At 40.9% G+C, this 24,358-nt stretch overlaps 1 protein-coding gene across 1 annotated transcript in view; it reads right to left on the reverse strand.

Annotated features, from left to right (window-relative positions):
- LOC111749628 (laminin subunit alpha-3-like) overlaps positions 1-23,520 on the reverse strand; it is an 89,690-nt gene extending 66,170 nt beyond the window's left edge. Inside the window, exons 1-2 of the mRNA XM_023544155.2 lie at positions 23,435-23,520; positions 14,659-14,833 (exon numbers count right to left, since the gene is read on the reverse strand). Of these exons, the coding sequence (XP_023399923.2) occupies positions 14,659-14,833; positions 23,435-23,520 (261 nt within the window). The remainder of the gene's footprint in view (positions 1-14,658; positions 14,834-23,434) is intronic.
- Positions 23,521-24,358: the final 838 nt, after the last annotated feature.

The raw sequence follows: 24,358 nt of genomic DNA on the forward strand, positions 1-24,358 counted from the left end.
TCAAGGACTGTCTGGGGGAGGTTTGTGTGAAAGCCATAGCAACCTATAAACTGAGGCAAGCCAGGGGCTGACCCAGTAAGGTGTCATACCTACCTGTTCTAGTGCCAGGTAACTTCAGGCACAGCCCTGCCCAGGGCCTGAGTCAAGAGAGAGCCAGGACTGGCAGTGTTGGGGCAATAGCCTTCTCCTGAAACACAGATATTTGCAAAATAGCTGCCCTTCACACAGTCTCCTGCCCTTGCCTCCCTCCACGATGAGGAGGCTGGGCTTTGCTTTTGTGTCCTTTACTTCACCTTGGCCTATTCTTGACTCTGCTCTCTCACTCTGATGCTGTCTCACCTGCTCTGCCTACCTCACCTGGACCCTCCGATAGAGACACCAGCCTAAATTCCAGCTGCCTGGGCCCTCCTGGATCTGGTGATTTTAGATGGATCCTACAGGAACAAAAAGAGTGCTCTGTATCTCCCAGTTCCCAGGCTTCCTCGCTCCCTCTGTCCCTGGGAGCTTCCATCACCCCGCAGTTTTAACAGGTATACAAGGGAGGGCGCAAGTTTGGGGGGCCAGGACACCTGAGAGGGAAGAGAAGAACCAAATGTTCTCGGCTGGCTGTTCTGTAATGTTGAGGAACTGTGAAGATAAACACACCATCTCAATCACTCAGGGTGCATAAAACATATGGAACAGACTATGTCACACATGATGTACTGGATCTGAAATTCCTAAATTGTAGAATGTTTGCATTAATGGTTTGAGAGTCAAAGAGGGGAGTGCAAATAGCACGTGCTCTTGAGTTGGGGACAGACCAGGAGCATGAAGCACCCTCGTCTGCAGGCATATGGTCAAAGGGAACCTTGTGAGGAAGAGTGCCAGGAGTTGCTGGACCTGGCCCCCTACTGTCTAGAGGGCATTCAGGAGTCCTGGGGACAAAGAACGCCACACTGTCTACACCTTGAGACCACTTGGGGGCGGGCGTGGTAGGTGGGCCTACAGCCAGGCAAAGAGCCTGGTCCTGGGGGATCCAGTCCTTCTTGGGGAGCACTGACCCTCCTGATACTCTCAGTAGGCCACCACTCTGGGGGCTGGGACACAGCACAGCGACCCTGCTGAAGGCTGGCAGTGACTACAAGAAAAAACGGTGGGTTACTTAAAAATGGTGGTTTGAGGTGTTCCCCCCGCCACCGCCCCAAAGGAAGGAGCCCTGGTGGTGCAGTGGTTAAGAGCTACTGCGAGCTACAGCTGCAAACCAAAAATGTCAGTAGTCGAAATCCACCAGCTACTCTTTGGAAACTCTGCAGGGCAGTTCTACCCTGTCCTACAGTGTCACTATGAGTCAGAATCAACTCGATTCTGACTCATAGGTTTGGTTCTTTTTTTTTTTTTTTTTAAGAATGGAAAAACAAAAGAGAAGAGAATCACAGAACCTGGACTAGGGAAAGAAGAGGCATCAGGGAGAAAAAAGGAAGGGAGTATGATGGGATGAGAAGGCTCCAGGGTCACCCAGGCATACATGTACAGAGGGTGAGTGGAGTCTGGGGAGGGCGCCCTGGAAGACAGCAGGCAGAGGAGAGGAGAAAGACACCAGGGCTGAAGGTCTCCCCAGAGATATTATATTTAACCGAGGATTTTACTGGAACCATCATGAAGAATTTGTGAAACTCAGCTTTTCCTTATATATGCTTACCATTTATAGTAATAGGAAAACTGCCTTGATTTAAGGCCAAAATAATCTGAAATCTCCAGGTTCACAAGGGAAGAAACATATAATGTTCAAGATTAACTAAAAAATAAAATATGCTGTTTTAAAAATTCAATTTCCATTTACTGGGCATCTTTTAGATTCTGTTGCAGGCCAACCTCATCCCGAGATGAAACAGTCAGAAGCTTGTACTGGGGGCAGGGGGTTACCAGGAAAGCCCCAAGGAAACTCTCTCATCAAGACCTCCAATCCCATCATGAGTGACTGCTCCTTCTGCCCTCTCTACTGAACTCTTCTTTTTTCCCAAAAGGAAAGTAGCTTTCCTGAATCTAAAAACAACACACACACATACACACAACACACTGTCCTCGAGACTCATAGCGACCCAACAGGACAGAGTAGAACTGCCCCCAATAGAGTTTCCAAGGAGCGCCTGGAGGATTCGAACTGCTGACCTCTTGGTTAGCAGCCACAGCACTTAACCACTACGCCACCGGGGTTTCCAAAAAACAACACATGTTCTTATAAAACATACAGACATGATAGCTAATGTGTACTGAGTACTTACAGGGTGCGAGACACGTTTCTAAGAGCTTTTTCTGTATTATCTTATTTAACTATATTACTCTTACATAGAAATTACTCATTTTCTGTATTATCTTATGTATTAGCTCTATGAGGTTAGTACTAGATTCATTCCCATATTTCAGATGAGGAAACTGACCCCTAGACATTAACTAGAGGGTCCAATGTCACATGGTTAGGTAGTTTTGGGCCACAAATTTGTACCTAAGTATTCATCCAGAGCCAGGGGTCTTAATTACACTGTAAACGAGATACAAAGAAGAAAATAAAAATTGCTGACAATCTCACCATCCAGACAGAACTACTCTCAGCACTTTAGTGTCTATCTTTGCTGATATTTTTCTTTGCATATACGCACATGTTTTACTACAAAACATGGTGAAACCAAACTGTATGTATCGTTTACATACAGTTTTCACTTTTTTCTCCACAATATAGCCCAGACATATGTCATGTCAATAAAGACACTCCATGGCATCAGCTATTAATCCACTAAATGAATTAATCTCCTTGGACATGAGATTGCTCCTCACTTTACACTATTTTGAAAAATGCTCTAATGAATATCTCTGAGCAAACATTTTCAGCATGTATCTAATTATTCTTGTTGTTGTTGCTAGCTGCCATCAAGTCTGCCCCGACTCATGGCGACCACATGCACAAGGGAACAAACACTGCCCGGTCCTGCGCCGTCCCCATGTTGACCAGACCACTGTGATCCATATGGTTTTTACTGGCTGATTTTCAGAAGTAGATCACCAGGCCTTTCTTTCTGGTCTATTAAAAAAAAAAAGGACAAATTCCTAAAAGTACTAGTCCACATCAAAGATGTATAGTAATCTTTTAAAATGCAAATATTCTGGGAAGACGTAACAGAACATTAGTGTGAGTGTGTCTATAGGTACTTCACTCACTTAGAAGAGATAAGGCAGCTTAAGTTCACTGGACGCCTAGAAAGAAGGCAAAGAGAGTGGAGGAGGGCAGCAATGACCATTTTCTCCAAGTAATAATAATATTTGCTGTTTGTCTAGTGCCTTACAATGGTCAGAGCACATTTATACACACTGTTCACACGAGTCAGCCCCCGCTCATGGTGACCCCCTGCACAATGGGACCGTACCACTGTGATCCATAGGGTTTTCATTGGCTGATTTTTTGGAAGTTGATTACCAGGACTTTCTTCCTAGTCTGCCTTGGTATGGAAGCTCCGCTGAAGCCTGTTCAGCATCATAGCAACACACAAGCCTCCACTGACAGAGGGGTGGTGGCTGCATATGAGGTGCACTGGCTGGGAATCGAACCCAGGCCTCCTGCGTGGAAGGCGAGAATTCTACCACTGAAACACCACTGTCCCCATAAGCCCGCCACCAGCCTGTCAATATCCTGACCCAGCCTGCCCCAGTTCCTAGGCCTCAATCTCTTTCCCTCCCCCCGACACCCACATATAAACAAAGCTTGGCCCAGCAGGCCAAGGAGACACAGTGCCTTTCCTTCCTTGTCAACTCCCAACCACGACATAGCTCACTGACAGTATGTCGGTACAGACAGTCCCGGGGTTATGAAAGTCTGACTTACGAATAACTCGCACTTAAGAATGGACTTCCATGAAGACTATTATATTAAAAATTTGAGTTAAATACATACAACGGCTCATAATAATGAACACACGCACTACTTCGCGGCACTCGTGGAAAATATTGCATGGTTTGGAAGTGTTTCTTAAGTGTTTTAGATGCATCCAAAAACCCGTTGCCATCGAGTTGATTCCAACTCGTAGTGACCCCGTACAACAGAGCAGAACTGCCCCCTAGGGGTTCCAAGCAGCAGCTGGTGGATGCCAGCCTTTTGGTTAGCAGTTGGGCTCTTAACCACTGCACCACCAGGGCTCCTTTATATGCATAGAAAGGCAAGATATATACTATATACTAAGACAAACATTTGACTAACTGACGCTATATGAGAACTGTATGTACCTGTTTTGACTTACCTACAAATTCAACTCAAAGACAGACTTAGGAATGGGTCTTGTTTGCAACCCAGGGAATGCCTGTAAGCCATGTGACTTCTGTTTTCTTAACTGTGTGGACAACCCCCAGAGAAACAGGATTGACCTTTTCTAACAGACACCAAGGGCTTTGTTTCTGTTCGTTTTTGCTCATCAGCATGGGCCACGATCTTAGAAGTTCTCAAGAAATGAAATTGGTTTAAATAAAGTTGGCTTCTACCTATCTGAGGGGTGCACAGGGCGCAGACTGCTTCAGCAGCGGGCAGTCCACCCCTCTGGGCCTCTCCCTGGACTGCAGGCATCGCCTCCCCATGTAATGCCAAATCCTGGTTACCACCTTCATGATGACAAAGATCCCTCTGACAACTTTACAATGGCCTTAGTTCTAGGGTGTAGTCAAATGCCCAAGGAATAATAGTATGTAACCCAGGGTTACCTTGCCTTGTAAGAGCCACCAAAGAGGTCATGGTGACCTCACTTTATGACTTTATAATATTAACTTCTATCTGTACAGAGTCTGGAAGAAAATATCAGAAGAAATGCTTTTTGTTTCCTGGTGTTGCTGCTTCTTAGTATAGTTTCTATTCCTGCTTCTGTTTCTTGGATTTATGTTGTCTGCCTACAGACTGCTGGGTGTTCTTGGAAGGAAACATATTTAATTGAACTCACTTTCTGTTATGTCTGGTATATTTGTGGTGCTGGTTACAAGAAAACTGAAATTAAAATGTTAGGGATCTTAAAAAAAAATAATAAAGTAGAGCTGTGGATGGTTGTAACAAGAAAAGTGGAATAATATATAAAGAACATATTACTTCCATTTAACTTAACATCTATGTAGGACATAGTACATTCCTGTACTTTTAAGCCCTGTGGATACAAAGAAGAATACTGTATGCACAGCCTCTGACCTTACGGCGCCTCAACAACCCAGCATAGCAAGTGCCTTGGAGTAAACAGGAGGGCTTCTCAACACAACCCAGAAGTAAGTGGGTAGCTGGGAAGGGATTCCAGAAGATGATACCTGAGTTGTTTTGGGAAGGAGGCAGCCAGACCTGGCAGAGCAAGAAGGTAACCTAGGAGCCGTGAACAGCACCAAAACAAGGCATGGAGGCAGGACACGTCATGGTGTATTTAGGGAATTACAGTTAGGTCCCTGGTGATAGACCATGGAGTTTCAGGAGAAAGTCGCATCTAGAGATAGGCTGGAAAAAAGGGAGAGGCTAGATTGTAAAGGGGTTACTAAGAAACTTGGACTTTATTCTGAAAGTAATAGAGAACCAATAAAGGAGGCTAATCAAGGAGAATGATATGTTCAAATTTTTGTTTCACTGTAACCACCCTGAAACCAATGAGAAAGATTGATGAGTGGACCCTTGGAAGGCTGCCAACCACAATTGTTTCTATCTTTCTCATTTCATCACTGGTGATTCTGTCCTTCTCAGGCTCACTGCAAACCAAAGTAAGCTGAGAGTAGAGGATCGAAATCAGTCAGGACATGAGTGGACTAACCACAGGAATACTTTATTTCCATGTCAAGGGCTACCCAAATTAGGTAAGCGTGGTGTCCACGGAGAAGAGAAGGTGGGCTCTGAAGATATTAAGGTGCGAGATGTAATGACAAATTAAATAGTGAAGGGGGTGACAGAAATGGAGTGCTCAGCTGATTAGAAAGCATGCTTCCCTTCCTGGGTCCACAGCTAGACTACATTTCCCAGCCTTCCCTGTAGTTAGGTGGTATCATGTGATGCAATCACAGTCAAAAGAATAAGAACTTCCAGAATAAGACTATACCACTTCCAGCCTTGCCCATAAAAGCCTCCCACCTATAATCCTCCCTGTTCTTTTCTCATTTCTGTTGGGTGGAGTGGAGACGGCCCTCAGGGTAACCTTGGGAACAACGTGTTGAAGATGTTGGAGCCATAATATGGAAAGAGTCTAAATCTTTGAACCACACTGTTTGGAGGAGAGCTACCTGGATCAGCTGTGCTGGGGCTGTTATAGGAACGAGAAATAAACTTGCATTGTGTTTAGCCACTGAGAGTTCAGGATTTATCTGTTTCAGTAGCCAGCGTAATCAGAGGCAATAAATGAAGTAAACGGTGACTCAATTTTATGGCATGGGGAAATGAACAGATGATGGAAAATACATCAATAGAGAAAGAGAATGCTGGAAAAGAACCAGTTTGCCCATAAATGTATAGTTGAGTTTTTAGGTCAAAGACTACTTTCCAGACACACCTTCTGTAATAATGTTTAAAGATCTCAAAATCTATTTACTAGCCTATGTCATCAATGATGTTTTGGGTAGCTGTTCAGAGAACTAAACAAATTTGACATTTCAGGGGTTCCAGTCTACTGCTTTGGGTCCACTCGGCTTCCCTGAGGTTTTCATGTGTAAATAGAAAATGTCTGATTGCCAGATTCTTCCTAATGCATAAATCACTTAAAAGGAACTGCAAAGGCAAATTAATACTCTTTGGTTACTACAGGATAACATTGCATCCCCAGTAGCCCAGGAAATCTTACTGGTACCTATTTTTCTACCCACCAATTTATTATTTACTCTCAAGGATTGAGTTTCATGACTGTATGTTCAATGATACCCACTGCTGTCGAGTCGATTCCAAGTCGTAGCGACCCTATAGGACAGAGCGGAACTGCCCCATAGGGTTTCCAAGGAGCGACTGGTAGATTCAAACAGCCAACCTTTTGGTTAGCGGCTGAGCTCTTAACAACTGCACCATCAGGTCTCCATGTTGGATGATAGCATATTTATTAATACCTGATTTATTAATAATATATATTCTCTGAATAAGATATTCTGTATCTTCTTATTTTGTTATAGCTACAAAATACTTAAATGATGTTTCATAGAGAACCAGGTGTACAAGTGGAAACAGCCATCTAACTAATCACAGAGCTAAGGCTGGTCCACTTTCACCCAGAGGTTTAATCTCACAGCAACGCGCTTCCACTAGTACTTCCCCCTAGGAAAACCCAGACTGACCCTGAGTCAGCCTTGGTTCATTCGACATTAACTCAGTAAACGTTTACGGAGAATCTACTATGTGTATATAACATGCTGGAAAAAACAAACATCATGTAGTAAACAAATGAAGATACAGTCCCTGGCCTCTTGAAGCACGTAACCTAGAGAATTCCTGAGGAACAGAAAGATTGGGTCAAAACCAAGAGCCATTCTACATTCTGGATTGGATTAAACTGACCCAGGGACCCAGCTGAGTCAGACTCCTTGGTAACCTCATCTGCCAAGAATCCCCAGAACAGTTTTCATCTCCAAGGCACTCATGCCCAGGAAGAATCGGAAACTGGCCCAGGCCTCCCACCCGGCCTGAGTCAGAACAGACAAGGACTACAAAGAATGTCTTGGATTCGTGCACTAAAGTCTCATAAAAGTTATAGAGGATCAGAAAAAAAGATTCTAGAAGGAGTCTAAATGCTAAACTCAATCTCAGATAGCTGGATTCGATATTTGCATCTGACCTCTAGCGGGTTCACTATCTATGGCAAGTTCATGAAAAAATAGAGAGGTAAAGTAATGAGAAGTTTTTCTTTAAAAGTTATAATACTATTTCCTCTATTGCCCTTAATCTCAAAGTCTTAGAAATATTTTCTGGATTTTCTATGTATTGCAATTTATATAACTTTTTCATAGTGTTTCTCTATGTGAACACCGAGGGAGGTTTCAGGGTTTCAATCTCCACCCCTTTCTTCCCTATCTTGGTTTGGGTCCTCTCTAAAGCCAACCGTGAGACAAGGACTTGGGTAAACAACAAAAAACGACTTGGGTAAGAGAGATAGTTTATTTCGGAGTTGATCTCAAGAAGCCCAAATTGGAGGGAAGGGGTGTGGGGACAAGGAAAGGAGAAAAACCATGATTGGAGCCCTGCTGGTGCAGTGGTTAAGAGCTACAGCTGCTAACCAAAAGGTCGGCAGTTCGAATTCACCAGCTGCTCCTTGGAAACCCTCTGGGGCAGTTCCACTCTGTCCTATACGGTCCCTACAAGTCAGAATCGACTACACAGGAAAGGGTTTTTGGTGTCTTAATGAGCAGTCCACTACCAGGAGCAACTGAGGTCCAATCCACTGGGGACACTGAAGAATTAAGTAGCATGTACCTCAGAACTGTCCCGTCGAGAGACAGGGAAATGGGGCATTTTTCTGCCAGCTTCCGTCCCTCCTGGGTTGAGAGTTGCCCTTAGGGGCATTAAATCCTGGACTTCCAGGCTGCTCTACCCGCAGGCTAAGAAAGCTCCCAGGCCCCTGGAAAGAACCCTCAGGCAGAAAGCAGAGTCAGGTGGAGGCCCTCAAGATGGGATGCTGGGAAAGGCACAGGAACCATCCATTAACCATCTACCATGTCTGCCCACTGAGAGTGGGACCAGGGAGATAATGAGCCTCAGCATCAAAGCCTTCACCTCTACAGGGCTCAAACGACAGTCTCTTCTAACAAAGGCTACCACCATCTATTTTATCCGGGACTCTTTCCCCTGGCAACCCTACAGAGCACAGCACAATTCCACTTTTTCTCTTCACACCTCCGACCTCTGAGGCAAACACTCAGTCCTTCTGAGGCTTTATTGGGGTTGTTCGTCTTGCTTTTATTTGCTTGCTTGCTTGCTTGTTTACTACTGACAGGGTAACAATAATAATCTTGGGGACATTACAACTTGCAAAGAAGTTTTACAATTCTTATCGAAATGATATTCCTGTTGTTCCCTGGAGCACAATGAATGAGGTTTGCATTGTCTTAGCCTCACACTAGTTTGTTCCCACCTGAGAACCAGCCCCTCCACCCTCCAGCCTTCCTTGACTTCAAGTGACCACGACAATACTCTATCACAACCTTTCCCCTTATAGCTCGCCCTGGTAGAGTGTTATAGGTTGAATTTTGTCCCAAAAAATTATATGTTCAAGTACCTGTGAATGCCACCTTATTTGGAAATAGGTCTTTCTACATATAATTAGTTAACATCAGGACACACTGGAGTAGGGTGGATGCTACTCCAATATGAGTGGTATCCTTACAAAAAGAGAAGAGACATGAACAGACAGACACACAGGGAGATTTCCACGTGAAGACGAAGGCAGAAATTGAAATGATGCATCTACAAGCCAAGGACCATCGGCCATCACCAGAAGTTAGAAAAGAGACATGAAACAGATCCTCCCACAGAGCCCTCAGAAGGGATTTCAGGCTTCTAGTCTCCAGAAACTGTGAGAGAATAAATTTTTGTTTAAAACCACCCAATCTGTGGTACTTTTGTTATGGCAATCCTAGAAAACTAATACAAGGAGGAAGGATGAAGGTAAACATAGGGATGGGGCTGGGTAGGGGGGGCTGAGTCCATAGAGTAAGATTTCTTTGCATTCTGCGGGAAAGTCCAGGATGTGCACCTAGATTCCATTGCTATACCTTTCTATCTCACAGTGGGAGATCTCCAGAGGCCCTGCCCCATCAAGAATCCAGAAAGAAATAAATGGCTCCATAGTCCACGACTCTCCTTTTAAAATTTGACGTCCACATTTTGCTTGCGATGTAAAAATGAACTCATTATACTTAGCCAGATGATATTAAAGTTTCCTGTAAGACATCATGTTCTACTTCCACAGTCTGAAACTGATGAATAATATATAATCAAATTAACCCAGAAAATAACATTGCCTCCTCTAGTGAATCACAAAACCTTCCTACATTTGGCACCTTGTAAATGGAAAACTGAAGGATGGAGACCTAAAGGAAATCTTTTTATCAGTTAAAATGTGTTAGCCAAGAAAAATAACCAATGCCTAGTCTGAAAGGAGACAAAGAAAATCGACCATCTCATCACAATGTAAACTGTCAAACTGACTATAGCACATCAAAACCAAACTTCGTTCCTCAGTAGATAGAAAAAATATGATTTGGTAACAACAAGTTTATAATCTAGATCTGTATTTTATTTCCCAGCCATGCATCAAAATCCACATTTCCATAAATCTAAGTTCATGTTACTATTAAATTAAGAAATTTAAGTGCTAAGTGACACTTTCACTGGTTAACTCCACCATAAGGAAGAAAACACAGATCGGACCAATGGGGCATAAAATATGAATCTTACAAGACAAAAACACGCTTGTTAAAGCATTTTTTGTGCCAACATAAAAGAAGAAAGAAACATCTTCAGTTTCACACAATTTACGTTGATTTTCCTGTTACTAGACTTTTCTAGAGCCTTTTCTACAGTATCATCTACGGCAACCTCTAGAGGCATACAAGTTATGAGTCTGTCCTTAATAATAAGTGTTTATTGAAGGTTCACTTTATTTTATTATACAAAAATTATTACCACTGCCCGAGAGGGTTTTAAAATCTAAGCAGCTAAGCTCATTAAAACCTCACAACAACCCATGAGATAAGCACTATTATCTCACTTTATAAACGAAGGGGCTGAGGCAGACAGCCATTGAGTACGCTGGCCATGGTCATGGACTGAGTAAGCAGTGAAGCCAGGCACAGAGGCAGGATGACTCTAGAATCTACACTCAACCACCTCACAGAGCAGCTTCCTGTATCAGTAAGGAGATGGGAGTACACATCACCTTTGTGAATATGTGTGTCACGGTAACTGTTTGCCAGCAACCAGCAAATTACTATATTGTTCTCATGTTGATATTTTCTTAATTTCTTAATTTAATTCTAGGGGTTTTTCAGTATATCAAAAGAGTGCTTTTAAAAGCTAAGTTTAAAAAAATAACTTTATCAGTGAGTTTATGTTAATGGGGGAGGAACAACTTAGAAAAGGTGAGTGAGAATGGTTGTACAACTCAAGGAATGTAATCAACGTCACTGAATTGTACATGTAGAAACTGTGTATATATTCCTGCGCATATTCTCAACAACGACAAAAGAAAAAAGAGCTTTAAAAGAAAAAGAGTAAGTCCAGCAGGCAATGGTATGTTCAATCCAGATCATTTTGGTGGGGTAAAATTCCCTATTAACTACAGAAATCCTCATTAAAATAAGTAACATAATAAGCAAATCCTGGTCATTTCAGGCAAAATCTACAGAATTAATGCTGGAGGTTAGCTAATAGATAAGACTAATTTGTAGTAGAAAGAGGGGTTATGGAGTCTTTCGATTCATGACAAATCTCCCTGAATTATTTCAGATGCAAATTGATGGTGAAAATATTCTCAGGAGAGCCCTAATGGAGCATAAAATATTGGTTAAAGATATTAAGAGACAGGAAACCTTCTATCACAAAACTATTCCCAACCAAAGATGAGATAACACATTCATTCGAAGACATCTCAGTAATATTCTATTTCCAGGTTGTGAGGTGCATTTCCCTTGTTTATTTCTTTCAAGAAGCATTATATGAACTATAGTCTGTATGCAACCCTAGCCAGCAAAAAGATTAGAATACTAGTATTAGCATTAGTATTGTGAGTACCTAGCAAACTCATGTAGTAACAGCAGCAGTCCTCTCCATCCTGTTTGTATTACCACCTGTACAAAAGCATGCTACTATCTCTCCCATCTTTAATTAAGTTAGTAAGTAGTTCATTAATTAATCAGTGTTTCTCTTGACCTGACTCTTCAACAACCAGGAAAATCTAAACTTGAATGAGAAAAAGCAATCAACAGACAACAAAACAAGATGATGATAGAATTATCTGACAGTCTTTAAAACAGCAGTCACAAAAATGTGTAATTACATACCCTCTTGAAACAAATGAAAATATATAAAATCTCACCAAAAATGAAAGCATTAAAAAAATAACCAAGTGGAAGTTACAGAACTGAGAAACATAATAACCAAAATAAAAAAACTCACTAGATAGGCTTAACAGCAGAATAAATATGCCAGAGGAAAGAATCAGTAAACTTGAAGATACAACATTACAAATTACCCAATCTAAAAAACAGAAAATCAACTGAAGGGGAAAAAAAAAAGGAACAGATTCTTCCAGGCCTTTGGGACAAAGGTCTAACATTTATATATCAGAATCCGAGAGAAGAGAGTGGGCTTAAAAATGTATTTGAAGAAATAGTAGCTGAAAACTTCCCAAAGTTGCCAAAAGACATAAAGCTACAGATTCAAGAAGCTGAGGGAACCTCAAATAGGATACCAAAAAAAAAAAAAAATCCATTGCCATCAACATGATTCAAACTCATAACTACCCCATAAAGTTTCCAAGATTGTAATCTTTATGGAAGCAGACTATCATGTCTTTCTTCCGTGAAGCCACTGGTGGGTTCAAACCACTGACCTTCTGGTTTGCAGCCGAGCACTTAACCACTGTGCAACCAGGGCTCCTTCCAAATAGGATAAACCTAACAAAATCCACATCAAACATCTAACTCCAGCTCACAAAGCATTCCAGACTCATATGTCCAAGTGCCTAATCATCATCTCGACTTGGGTGTCCAAACAGTATTTCAAACTTAGCACGTCCAAACTAACTCCTCTCATTGTGTCCTCCAAGCCTGCTCCTCCCACACTGGCCCCATCTCTGTAAATAGCAGTTCTAGTTGCTCAGCCAAAAGTCTTGGGAGTCAGCCCTGAATCCTTTCTTTTCTCACACTCCACATTCATTGCATTAAGAAATCCTGGCAGCTCTATCTTCAAAATCTATCTGGAATCGAATCATTTGTCTCACTTCCCTGCCACCACTGCTTCTACATTTACCCTTCTACAATCCTCAGCAAAACAGCCAGGGAGATTCTTTTAAAAGGTACGTTGGATCATGTCATTCCTCTGCTTGAAACCTTGTAATGGCTTCCACTTCACTTAAACACCATGGCCTATGAGGCCCTACCCGATCAGGCCCCATCCGTTCTTGCTCTGATTTGCTCTCCCACTGCTCTCCTGCTCCCTCACTCTGCTCCAGTGACACTGGCCTCTATGCTGCTCCTTGTACTTTCCAGACAAGTTCCACTTTAGGGCTTTGCTGTTCCTTCTGTCTGGGGGATAGGTATCTGCATGGCTAACCCTTTTCACCTGCTTCAAGTCTCTGCTTAAATCTCACCTTTTCAATGAGCTCTCTCCTGACTACCCTTGTCCCTGGCACTCATGAACCCCTTTACCCTGCTCTACTTTTTCTTTTTTCCATAGCCCGTATCAGCTTCTAACATACGATATACAGTTATTTTTACTGTCTATCTTCCCTACTGGAATGAAAGTGCCATGAGGAAAGGCATTATCATCTATTTGGTTCCCTGATTTATCCCAGATGCCTAGAACAGTGCCTGGCACATAGAAGGAACTCAATAAATGTTTGTTAAATGAGTAGAATGAAATAGATGGGAGATACTACCAGGTCTCAAAGAGGAAATAAAAAGGTATACTAGTTTCTATTGCTGTATAACAAATTATCATAACCTTAGCAGCCTAAAAAAACACCCATCTACTATCTCATAGTTCTGAGGTCAGCAGTCTGGGCACAGTGTGACTGGGTTCTCTGATCAGGGTCTTATAAGGCTGAGATCATGGTGTCGGCTGGATGTGTGGAAAGACCCACTTCCAACCTCCCACGTGTTGTTTGCAGAATTCAGTTCCTTGTGGTCATAGGACTGAGGTCCCTGCTCTCTTGCTGGCTGTTGGCTGGGGCCACTCTCAGCTCCTAGAACCTGCTCTGGGGTCCTATGTCATGTGGCCATCCTCTGATGCAGTTCACAACATGTCAGGTTTTCCCCTTCAAGGCCAGCAGAATAATTTCTCATGCTTCAAATCTCTTCCTTCAGGAAGGGTCAAGAGCTCCCCTAACTAGGTCAGGTTCACCCAGGACAATCTTCTTTTTGATCAACTGACTTGGGACCTTAAATAAACCAAAAAAACCCAGTGCCATCGAGTCGATTCCGACTCATAGCGACCCTAAATACATCTGAAAATCTCTTTGTCATGTCATGCCACCTATGCCTGGTAGTAAAATCCATCATATTCACGGTACTGGTGATACTCCAGGGGGAGGGGATTATATAGGGTGTATACACCACAGGGCAGGCCCCTTGGGAGGCCATCTTTGCTGACCACAGGAGGAAAAGTCTGGGCAAACAGGCCAAAAGCTATGGCAGTCAGTGTTCACGGAATCAGGATTTCTAGGAAATAGAATGCTCTAAAAAATATCTTTGCCAATTAAACTATTTACAACTATCTTTTAGCTCATTTCACAGACAGGTCTAGGTAGCTACATTGTGACAGGCACTATGGTGGGTGTTCAAGGAAGCAAACATTAATGGTGCAAGTTTAACAAGGATTAGTGAATTCAAACTAATTTTTTAAAATAATGACAGTTATATCAGAAATCATCACAAAACCAACAATTCAAACTAATTTTTTCCAATTCAATTGAAAGCATAACTCACCTGCCCTAGATCCAAGGTGACATTGACTTTGTTGTACTGTGTGCCTGAGGAAAGAGGAGGACTTTGCCACCAACGTTCGGTTCCATCAATGGCATTGGTGACTGGGTGTGCTTTCCTGGGGTCTTCAGAATTGCAGTAGTCACAGAACTGGCCCTGGGAGGAAACAAGTTTTTCTCTTCATTTTCAAGTAATTTTTTTCTTATCAATTTAGTAAAAGAGGTAACCAAAACAAAGACTTTTATACAGCTTAGAGATGCCAGCTATTGAAATTCATCACAATGTATTCTGAAGACGGTTGTAAGGCTCTCCCTTTTTCATTTAATCTGAAACCATACTACTTGTTTATACTCCTGTTTATCATGTTTCTAGGATATAGATTATATTTATCTTCCATCTTTACAGCTATGTTTTTCTTATCCTATGTGACACTTGAAGACAAGCCTCTTGGACTTGGGATGCAAAGATGTTTTCACTTTGACAAATTGTTTTTTACTCTTTAAACCTGCTCTAGGCAAGTCCATGTCAGGCATTAGGGAACAAAGAGGATCCCTGCCCAGCGTCTCAGCAGAGGCATTAAGTATACAAATACCCATAGAAAGTGTGGTAAGGGAAGTGCCCTAGGAGAGTACAGAGTGCTGAGGCTCAAAGACAGTAGATGTTCCATGGAGCTCAGGAAAGGCGGGGTGGAAGACAGGGAATTTAAGCTGGCCTGTGAAGGATGGATAGGACTTTGATATGCAGCAGTTAGTGGAAAATAGGAAAAGCATTCAGGTGGAGGACCAAGGCACAGAGGCCATGTAGGCCAGTTTGACAACAGCATAAACATTAAAAGACAGGTGATGGCTGTAAACGGGGAGATGTGGCTGAGCTGTGAATATCAGAGCAAGAAGCTGAGAGTTAATTCAGTATGTAAACGGGAGTCCAGTTTTACTAGGGTGATCATCTGTTTGGTATTATAATCTTTAACGTTTTACTAAATTACTCGTTGTTGGTAGGCAGGTTATTTTTATTCTTTTTTTGCAATGAATAATTCTACAGCCATTACAAGCTAAAAAGTTGAACATGGGCTTTTCTTATACATTAAATACATTTTAAATTAGGTCAAAAGATCATGTTTACCCAGTGGTAGACTTTACTGAACTACTCTGCTCCTACACTAAACTATCTTAGAGCATAACCACTGCATAGGAGAGGGACAAAGAAGCCAACTAATACCCACATTCTCCCCAGACACGTGCTGTAACAAAGGGATGGCTCTGCCCCAGCTATCACCTTAGAAGTTAATTCTTAAATGTTCAAAGACAAATTCAATCCTGGCTGTGACCAAATGTATGACTAAATGTTTCCAGCTAGTTTCTAGTTGCTGGTTCTTCCATACATCGTGATGTAACTCATGAAAACTTTATCTCAACATTCTACAAAGATATCTATGCAGCTCAGAGGTAGCACCTGGGGGTATGTAACCCCATCAGTGTTAAGTTCATGAGGTCAGATCCTATATATGTCTTACTTTCCACTATATGACTTCAGTCCAGCACACTGTCTAGAAACTCCATAAATATTTCCTGAAGGAATAATTCAACCAACAAGTTTTCAAATAAATTTTGGGTTCTTTCTATAAAATTCTATTATCGTAATTAAAAAAAAAAAAAAAAAGACCAAACCCACAGCCCCAGAGTCAATTGCAACTTATAATGACTCCGTAGGGTTTCCGAGACTGTAAATCTCTCCGGAAGGAGGCTGCCTTGTCCTTCTCCTGTGGAGATACTGGTGGTTTATGAACCGCCAACCTTCCGGTTAGCAGTCAAGCGCCTTAACCACTGTGTCAGCAGGGCTCCTATCATCATAAAAGGCATAATTAGTTACTAAGCTAGGATACCTAAACATTTATTAGTACTTTTCACTTTAATGATCTTCAATTTTCATATTTTTTTCCCCAGAGGACATTTTACCAGTTTAATTATTTGATGAGAGAATTAAAACTTCTCAAAGTTTAAGAGATTTATATCCGGTTAGAAGCAAATCTCTTCCAAGAATGAAGACACTTATGACCTACTTTGTTCTCTATCTCTGCAGTGTAGATATGAGGAATGGAGATTTTGTGTGTGTGTTGTTATGGTGATTCTCAATTTCAAAATAATAATAATTATTAAAGTGAGCATTTATACCAAAACTAAACCAAACCCGCTGCCGTTAGGTAGATTCCAATTTGTAGCAATCCCATTGGACAGAGTAGAACTGCTCTTTAAGGTTTCCAAGGAGCGACTGGTGGATTCAAACTGCCAACCTTTTTGTTAGCAGCCGTAGCATTTATAGAGCACCTATTATGCATTTCACATTTACATCCCAAGATTATTATTATCACCTCTATTTTACAGGAGGAAACAGAGAGCTTAAACAAGTGTAATTCCCAAGAATCACACAGCTGGTAAATGGTAAACCAGGCCATGAGCCCAGGGCCCTAAAGATGACATGTATAATCGCCACCCTGTACTGTCGTCCCCTACCTAGCGGCTACAATTTTGCTTTATAAGCCATTCTTTGGATCAGTAACATATAGTGTTTCCTATAATTAGTTTTAAATGGGGACCCTGGGTGGTGCAAACGGTTAAGCACTTGACTATTAAACAAAAGGTTGGCAGTTTAAACACACCCAAAGGTTGCCTTGAAAGGCAGGCCTGGAGATCTTCTAAAATATCACAGCCTTGAAACTCCCATGGAGCAGTTCTACTCTGCACACGTGGGATCACCATGAGTCAAAACTGACTCAAAGGCAACTAAAAACAACAGTCCTAAATGGTAGCCTTCACAAGGCTAAGGGCTGTGGTTCCACGGTCTCTTTCACTTGAAATCATCTCATCATTTCTGCTGACAGCCTAGTCCTTCTGCTACTCCAAATAAAACTGCTCATATCACTTATCATACTGGGTAAGAACACAGGCTGTGGAACTTAGTAACTACTAATTGTGTGGTCAAAGACTAATTGCTTCAATATGAGGTCTGAGTGTGGAAAATCAATAAGGTGAATGCACATATTTTTAAAAATAATAAATTTAGAGGCAAAAAGAGCATGTCAATAATCCAAGTTAGTATCAACACTGACATTCGGAAGGTTAACTGCTATAATAGGTACACAAGCTAAAGGTGAATTAGTAGTGGAGAGCTTTGCCCAGGCAATAAAAATGAGTCAAACTTTCTGTTTATTTGTGCATGTGTCATCAGAAAAAACCTTCACAGCAGAAAGTTTATAGAAATAACTTATCAATCTAGGAAAGCCAGGGATGATGGTTTTTCTAGATTAACTGTATTAGCAAAGTTTAGGTGATAGTTTCTTTTGCCAGATAAAATAAGTTCTAATAAAAATTCCATTAGCTTAAGTTAAATATTAATAAGCAAAATTATATACTTTTTCTTTGAAAAATAAAAAGAAATAAAAATTCATTCTGAAACTTAATTAATGAAATTAATTTAAAAAATTAATAATTAGAAAGTCTGGTGTCTTAAAATTACTTTTAAATGGTCAGTGTGAGAATTTTCTCTTCAAATATTTTTATTAAAATATTCTTGTCTTTTCTTTCATTTATTATCTTCTTGAAGTTTCCGTGATTTTTACCCTACATCTCGAATGTAATATTTAATACAAATCAGCTTAGGTTAAGAATTCAATAGTACCCTGGAGGAAATGAGACTATGGATATAGAAGTGAAAAGAATCAGAAACATGCCTTTTTAAAATGTTAGAAACTCTATCCAGGCTTCCAAATCTTTTTTCATGGAGATTTAAGCCTATGAGCAACTGTTACATGGATGATTAGACTTGAGGTTGAAGAACCTTCTAGAGAGGCCAAAGTTATGACCAACCTCTAAAACTAGGGCCTTGGGACTGAGAAGCAGGGTTTGGAGAGAAGATAACATAACGCTGCCTTTTAAAAATGCAATAACTGATAACAGTTTTTAAAACAGAATTTGTAAATCAGAGCTGAAAAGAATCCAAAGGCCTTCCTAGCCAGGAAGATCATCAGGCAGCCTGTTCCTTCCTATGGTTACTATTGGAAGAGGCCACAATGACTATCACTGGAAGAGACCACAACTACTTTTTCTGTAGCCACGTATTCCAGTAGATATTGACACTAACTTTAATGCATTGTGTGGATACACAAAAAAAAGGGGGGCTTATGACTCTATAAGTATCAGCCATCTCTGATTCTACTTGCTGTTTTTAACAAAAAAATAAAAAGTAAATTGGGCAAGAGACAAGAATAAGGAGGGGGTTTTAAAAGCAGGACCAAAAAGAAAGTATAATGTTCAGAATACAGGAAATAAAACTGTTATAATTTGTGAATGATAAAATTACATTAAAACCACAAATCAATCTATACAAAAATATATTACCAATGCCAGGAGAGTTTAGTAAGGTGACTCGATATAAGATAAATACACAAGTCATTGCTTTTCTGTACAACGGCAGCAAACAACTAGAAAATGTAATTGAAGAGAAGATACCATTTACAAGAGTGTCAGAGAATATCAAGTATCTCAGAATAAACTGAATAAATAAAAACTTTAAAAAGCTTAGAAAATTATAAAATTTTATTAAGAGATTTTTCTAATCTAAATAAATGAAAAGGTACCATTTTCTTAGATAGGAAAATAATATCAAAAACTTGTCAATTCTCCACAAAGTGATCTATAGAGTCAATAGAGAATTTCATGGAACATGATAATTCTAAAATTTGTATTGAAGAAAAAAAGGACCAAGAAAAGCCAGGATACTGATAAAGAAGGAAAGCAGATGTCTTTCCCTGCAAGATATAGGGCTTATTATGAAGATTTAGTAATTAAGACAGGGCAAGATGAGACAAAACAGACCAATGGAACAGAACAGAGAACCCAAAAACAGACCCTTGTATTTGTGAAACTCTAGTATTTTTTTTTTTTTTTTTTTTTTAGTATTTAACAGCGGTGGCATGTCAGAGCAGTGGGAAAAAAGGGGTATTCTACAGCCATATGGAAAATGATAAAATCCAATCCCTATCCAAACCACGAAAACCCTGGTGGCATAATGGTTACCAGCTAAGGCTGCTAACCAAAAAGTCAGCAGTCTGAATCTACCAGGTGCTCCTTGGAAACTATATGGGGCAGTTCTACTCTGTCCTATAGGGTTTCTATGAGTCAGAAAGACTTGATGGCAACAGGGTTGGGTTACTCAAACCACATTAAAAAAAAAAAAAATCAACTTCAGATGAATTTTAGACTTAAATGTCAAGAATAAAATTTTTAAATCTATTTAGTAGAAAACAAAGGCAAACACCTTTCAGACCTTGGAGCAAGGAAGAGTTTTTTAAACAAAATACAGAAAACATTTACTATAAAAGAAGAGACGGGTAATTTTACTATATTAGAATTAAGAGTTCTGGCTTACCAAACATACCTTAAAGAAGTGAATGGAAAGTTAAAAACTGAAAGATACAATATACAAGTAGTAAACAGTCTTCAACGATGGCTGCTTCCCTGTATGTGCCTGCCCATCTATACATACATTAAAGCAGGCCATGCACAGACCAATGAGGAGAGCATGTCAAAATCTAAGAGTTATGACTAATCCTTAATCCAACTCTGTACCTGAGGTCCAATGTTTTAAAAATAACCTTAAATAAAGCAGGACAAAAACTAACAGCAGTCAAGAGAGGTGGGCAGAGAGAGAGAATAAGAGGATTCTCACACCCTGGTGTTCAGTTATTCATCCACCCATGCAACAAACCTGTACTGACCACCTACTCTGTACCAGACACTATTCCAGACAGAGAGGTAAGGATAAAGAAAGATAAACAGGACAAGGTGCTTACTTACTAGGCTATTATTGGCCTAATCACATGGGAAATAGCAAATCTAATAGAAGGGACTAGAAAAAAAGCAGATGAGGGTATCCAAATAAACAACTAAACAGAGTTGAGATCCAAAGCTGACAGTCCCCAAGGGATAAGCCAATGTTTTCCCAGAGGCCCGTGGAGTGGCCTATGCTTTCTTCAGAAAGATGGAAAAAAACTGTCTTTCCTTGTTCCTAACATATTTGATTATTTGCCTGAATTAAAAAGCCTCTCATATATACTCTGCAACTGAACTCACAATATAAATACTGTATTGTTTTGAGAAAAAAAATTTTTTTTTATTGTTTTAAGAAACCAGATGTGGATTATAGCTGCGTTCCCTAAGTTCCATTTTATTATTTGAACACTCATTCATTTATTTATTCAACTTTTCTGAATTGTCTGCTATGTGTAAAGCACTGTGCTAGACGCTGGAAAAAACAAGCAAACAAAAATACTAAGAGTTGGGCCCTTCCCCAAAGAAATACAGAGGGAGAGATGAGAAGAAAATCCACCACCACACAGTGCTTTTTGTTTACCGAGGTTAAGTTCACATAACAAAATTAACCATTTTAAAACAAAAAATTCATGAGATTTAGTGCCCTCACAGTGTTGTGCTACCATCAAAAACAAAAAAAAAAGGTCAGTTGCCACGGAGTAGATTCTGACTCATGAGGACCCCATGCGTTTCGGAGCAGAACGGCGCTCCATAGCTCTTTCAATGGCTGGGATCTTTCGGACGTAGATCACTAGGACTTTCCTCCACGTCACTACTGTGTGGATTTACCCTTCAGTTAGCAGCCCGAGGCTTAACTGTTTGTGCCACCCAGGGATTTCATGCAACCACCACCTCTACCTAATTCCAAAATATTCGTATTACTCCAAAAGGAAATCCCATGCCCATTAAGCCACTTCACTCTTCCTAATCTTCACAAAACTCTGTAGTTTATATCAAACTATTCAAAACTTAAAGATGAAGAAACAAAGTCTCAAAGAAGTGAAGTGCCTTGCCTCAAACCACACAGCTAAGACAAGCTGGAACCAGGACCCTATGTGGGTCTGGTGACAACACCTATGAACGAAACACTTTCCATCCTGGCATAGCTGGGCCTCGAGCTACATCAAAAAATCCTGCTGTAGATTTGGACAGAGCGTGAAGCAGCACTGGAATAGCAATTGTGTGATTTTCCAAACACCTGCCCACTCCCAGATGTATGGAAAGAAAGCCAGCTCAGGAAAGAACCCTCTGGCAAAAGTTTAAATGCCCGCCCTTACGGCAGGCTCAGAAAACTAGAGAGACTAGCATTTAACCACACTCATTCATCAACAGCCCTGGGTACATATGCCATATTTACGCTGCCAAGAACCCCTACTCATAGCCATCACTCACTAAGGTTCTGGACTCTACCAGGCCTTACAGGTACTGCCTCAATGCACAAACCCAAGCCAGCTGGAGCCCTGATGTGGTGAACATTCTGGAACACACCCAATCCAAACCTGGGATTTCTCCTTTGGAAAGACCTTGTTCAGAGCATTCTCCTTTCTGAGAGGCACAAAAGGCACACGTTGTTGTTAGCCACTGTCAAGTTGGCTCCAACTCATGATGATCTTATGCGTATCATGAAATGAAGTCTCAAAGAGGTGAAGTGCTATCTCCATGATCTTTGATGTTTGAGCCCACTGTTGAAACTATTGTGTCAGTCCAGCTCATTGAGGGCTTTCCTCATTTTTGCTGACCCATACTTTACCAAACATGATGCTCTTTTCTAGTGATTGGTCTTTCTTGATGATGTGTCCAAAGTAAGCAAGATGAAGTCTTACCATCCTCGCATCTGAGAACATTCCAGTTGTATTTCTTCTAAGACTGATTTGTTCATTCTTCCAGCAGGCCATGGTATATTCAATATCCTTTGCTAACACCACAATTCAAATACATCAATTCTTCTTCTGTCTTCTTTTTTCATTATCCTGCTTTCACATGAGTATGACGCAATTGAAAAAACCATGGCTTGGGTCAGATACACCTTAGTCATCAAAGTGATGTCTTTGCATTTTAAAACTTTAAAGAGGTCTTTTGCAGCAGATTTGTCCAATGCAATACGTTGTTTGATTTCTTGAATGCTGATTCGATGAGTGTTGATTGTTTATCCAAGTAGAATGAAATCCTTGACAACTTCAATTTTTTCTCCATTTATCATGATGTTGTTTATTCGTCCAGTTGTGAGAATTTTCATTTTCTTTGGTGTTGTTAGGTGCCATTGAGTCAGTTCCAACTCATAGCGACCCTGTGTACAACAAAACGAAACACTGCCCATCCTGCACCATCCTCATGATCTTTGTTATGCTTAAGCCCATTGTTACAGCCACAGTGTCAATCCATCTTTTTTCTGCTGACCCTCCGCTTTACCAAGCATGATGTCCTTCTCCAGGGACTTGTCCCTGCTGATAACAGGGACAAGTACATGAGATGAAGTCTCGCCATCCTTGCTTCTAAGAGCATTCTGGCTGTACCTCTTACAGGATAAATTTGTTCATTCTTCTGGCAATTCACGGTATATTCAATATTCTTCAGCAACACCATAATTCAAGGCATCGATTCTTCTTTGGTCTTCCTTATTCATTACCCAGCTTTCGCATGCATATGAGGCAATTAAAAATACCATGGCTAGGGTCAGGTGCACCTTAGTCCTTAAAATGGTATCTTTGCTTTTGAACACTTTAAGTAAGTCTTTTGCAGCAGATTTGCTCAATGCAATACATTGTTTGATTTCTTGACCGCTGCTTCCATGGGCGTTGACTGTGGATCCAAGTAAAATGAAATCCTTGACAACTTCAATATTTATCATGATGTTGCTTATTGGTCCAGTTGTAAGAAATTTTGTTTTCTTTATGTTGAGATGTAATCCATACTGAAGGCTGTAGTCTTTGATCTTCATCCGGAAGTGCTTCAAGTCTTCTTCACCCCCAGCAAGCAAGGTCTGCCGCCTGTCTATCATTTTGTCATACTGTGGTGGCTTGCATGTTGCCGTGATGCTGCAAGCTTTTGCCACCAGTATTTCAAATACCAGCAGGGTCACCCATGGTGGACAGGTTTCAGCGGAGCTTCCAAATTAGGAAGACAGACCTGGCAGTCTACTTCTGAAAAAAATTGGCCAGTGAAAACCTTATCATTTTCTTTAATTCAGATATAATCCACACTGAAGGCTATGATCTTTTACCTTCAAGTCATCTTAATTTTCAGTACATGGGCATGGTTCCTGATGATCAGGACAAGTGTTTTGTGAACTTCCTCCATATGTCTGCATGTTTGTACACAACGGGTTGAATGGCAGGCTGCACAGCACACAGAGAGCTCAGCCCAGATCTACGGTATTCACATAAAAGGCTATGTGGTACCCAGAGGCAGGGCATTGCCTCTCAAGTGTGCTGGGTTTCTGGTGAAGAGATGTGGAGGAGATATAAAACAAGGGCCCATGGTTGGTTCTGGGTATTTTTAAAAAAGCAGAGAAGTAAATGTCTGCATACATACATGTGAGTTACAACATATAACTCAAAAACTGTGTTGATGACCCACGGGGATGGGAGTGAAGAAGGAAGGCGGGAAGGGGGTTAGCAGTCTAGTAGTAGCAACAGTGTGTATCAGAATCTGCCATCACCACAGAGATGTGGACTTGGCCAAATAAATGTGTGTCCTCTTGCTAGGTGCTGCCTGCCCTTGAATCAGGTATGACCAGTTAAGGAAGATGCTTTTAGGCTAGCTCCATCCACGAAAAGCTGAGAACTGTGTTCTTTCCGCTTAGATAGGATCTTTCACTATATTCCCTCATTCTGTCT

Source organism: Loxodonta africana, chromosome 11, assembly GCF_030014295.1.
Source record: "Loxodonta africana isolate mLoxAfr1 chromosome 11, mLoxAfr1.hap2, whole genome shotgun sequence".
Classification (NCBI taxonomy): domain Eukaryota; kingdom Metazoa; phylum Chordata; class Mammalia; order Proboscidea; family Elephantidae; genus Loxodonta; species Loxodonta africana.